This window comes from Oncorhynchus mykiss, chromosome 29 (assembly GCF_057628025.1).
Source record: "Oncorhynchus mykiss isolate SJ-2025 chromosome 29, ASM5762802v1, whole genome shotgun sequence".
NCBI lineage: Eukaryota > Metazoa > Chordata > Actinopteri > Salmoniformes > Salmonidae > Oncorhynchus > Oncorhynchus mykiss.
This window is the reverse complement of record NC_143050.1, coordinates 10,723-12,170: the sequence shown is the minus strand read 5'-3', so window position 1 is coordinate 12,170 and position 1,448 is coordinate 10,723. Positions and strand designations below refer to the sequence as shown.

At 45.7% G+C, this 1,448-nt stretch overlaps 1 protein-coding gene across 1 annotated transcript; it reads right to left on the bottom strand.

Moving 5' to 3' along the window:
- Positions 1-305: 305 nt before the first annotated feature.
- LOC149970315 (uncharacterized) lies at positions 306-1,040 on the bottom strand. The gene has a single exon (XM_090226221.1). It carries the CDS (start codon positions 1,038-1,040, stop codon positions 306-308), a length of 735 nt encoding a protein of 244 aa, XP_090082347.1.
- Between the last annotated feature and the right edge of the window lie 408 nt (positions 1,041-1,448).

Sequence of the window (1,448 nt, the reverse complement as noted above, 5' to 3'; positions counted from 1 at the left end):
AGTAAATGGTAGGTGATTGTCATCTGTGTTGTAGTCAAAATAGTCCAACAGTTTAAGTCTTCTATGATATTTGTGGGTGTCCCTTTGAAGTTCCTCCCAATCAAATTTGTTTGGGCGAGGGATGAATGTCAACCCTCTCTCCAGGAGCTTTACCTGTGCTGCTGTGGGTATAAAGGATTTGGAAAGATTCATGATATTAGTTGTTGACTGGTCCGCAGCTCCCCTTGGTGGAGGATCTGCACTGGTTATTAGGGAAGGAAAGAGATTGCAAGAAAAGTTATTTCTATCCAAACTGTGGCTTGTGGTTAATGTAAATTTAACTGTCTACACCAGTGTTGAAAGATGAGGTCTGCTGTGGTGGATGTCCAGTGTATGAGATCTGTTGTTGTGTGAAATGTGTCTTGTGGGATCTCTAATAGGGTTGGGAAGTTAGTGGTAATGTAAGCGTTGATGAGCTTAAGGTTTCTCTTCTGCTGTGGAGTAAGAAGAGGTGAATGGCTGATGACAGGAATGTATATTGTTGCGTTTGGAAATGTTTTCTTTGCCTCCTTGTGCATACCTGACAGCTGTTTTAGTGATGTTTGGAATGGGTCATGATCCTTGTTGTTCAGGCCCACCGAGATAACAACAGTCGCTGTGTCTGTATGTATGGGGGTTTTCTCCAGTACTTTTATGAAATGATAGAATGTTGCCCCTGGGTAACTGTCTACCTGGATGTTGGGGTTATTGAATGGTGGGATCCGGTTGAGGTTTGAGTCTCCTATGATGAGTGTTGGTGTGTGTCCCTCAATGTTCCAATCTGCCACCTTGTAGTTCGGCCTAGCCTTGTGATAGAAGGGTTTTTGGGAAGGGTGTGTGGGTTTAGGCTGTGGTTGGGGTTGGGGTTGAAGATGGGGCTGTGGTGGGGGTGATGGTGGGTATTTTGAGGCGCCAGTTGTACAGGAACCCTGGACAGGCAGAGGCACAGCTATGTTCGTTTCTAGTGGGGGTTCGGATTTGGGAGCTTTGGGGTGTTGCCCATTGTCTTGCCCTTTAATCATCGTCATGTGCCCCTTGAATTGCCCTGTCCTCGTCTGTACCCCTTTCCTGGCGCCTCCTGTGGGTGAAAGAGGAGCAGATGTAATTATGTCCCTTAGTAATATTGATACATTACTCTGTGCTCTTTTGCAGTTAGTGTTTTGTTTAATGGGTGTAGCTGTAAGTGTACAAGTTTCTGTTTGACTGTTAACTGTGTGGTGAACCTGGGCTATGATAGGGGTGGCTGCATTAGGAGTAGGGGGGCCCACTGGACTTTTCCATTCCTCCTTTCCCGTTGTAGGGGTTGCTATGTTTACCTCTCCTTTTTGATTGGAAAGGGAAGAATCAGTGAAGGTGGATGTTGAGGGTAGGGAGTGAAGATGTGTTTTGGAAAGAGTCTGTGTGCGAAGGTTATAAGTTTCACTCAGGGT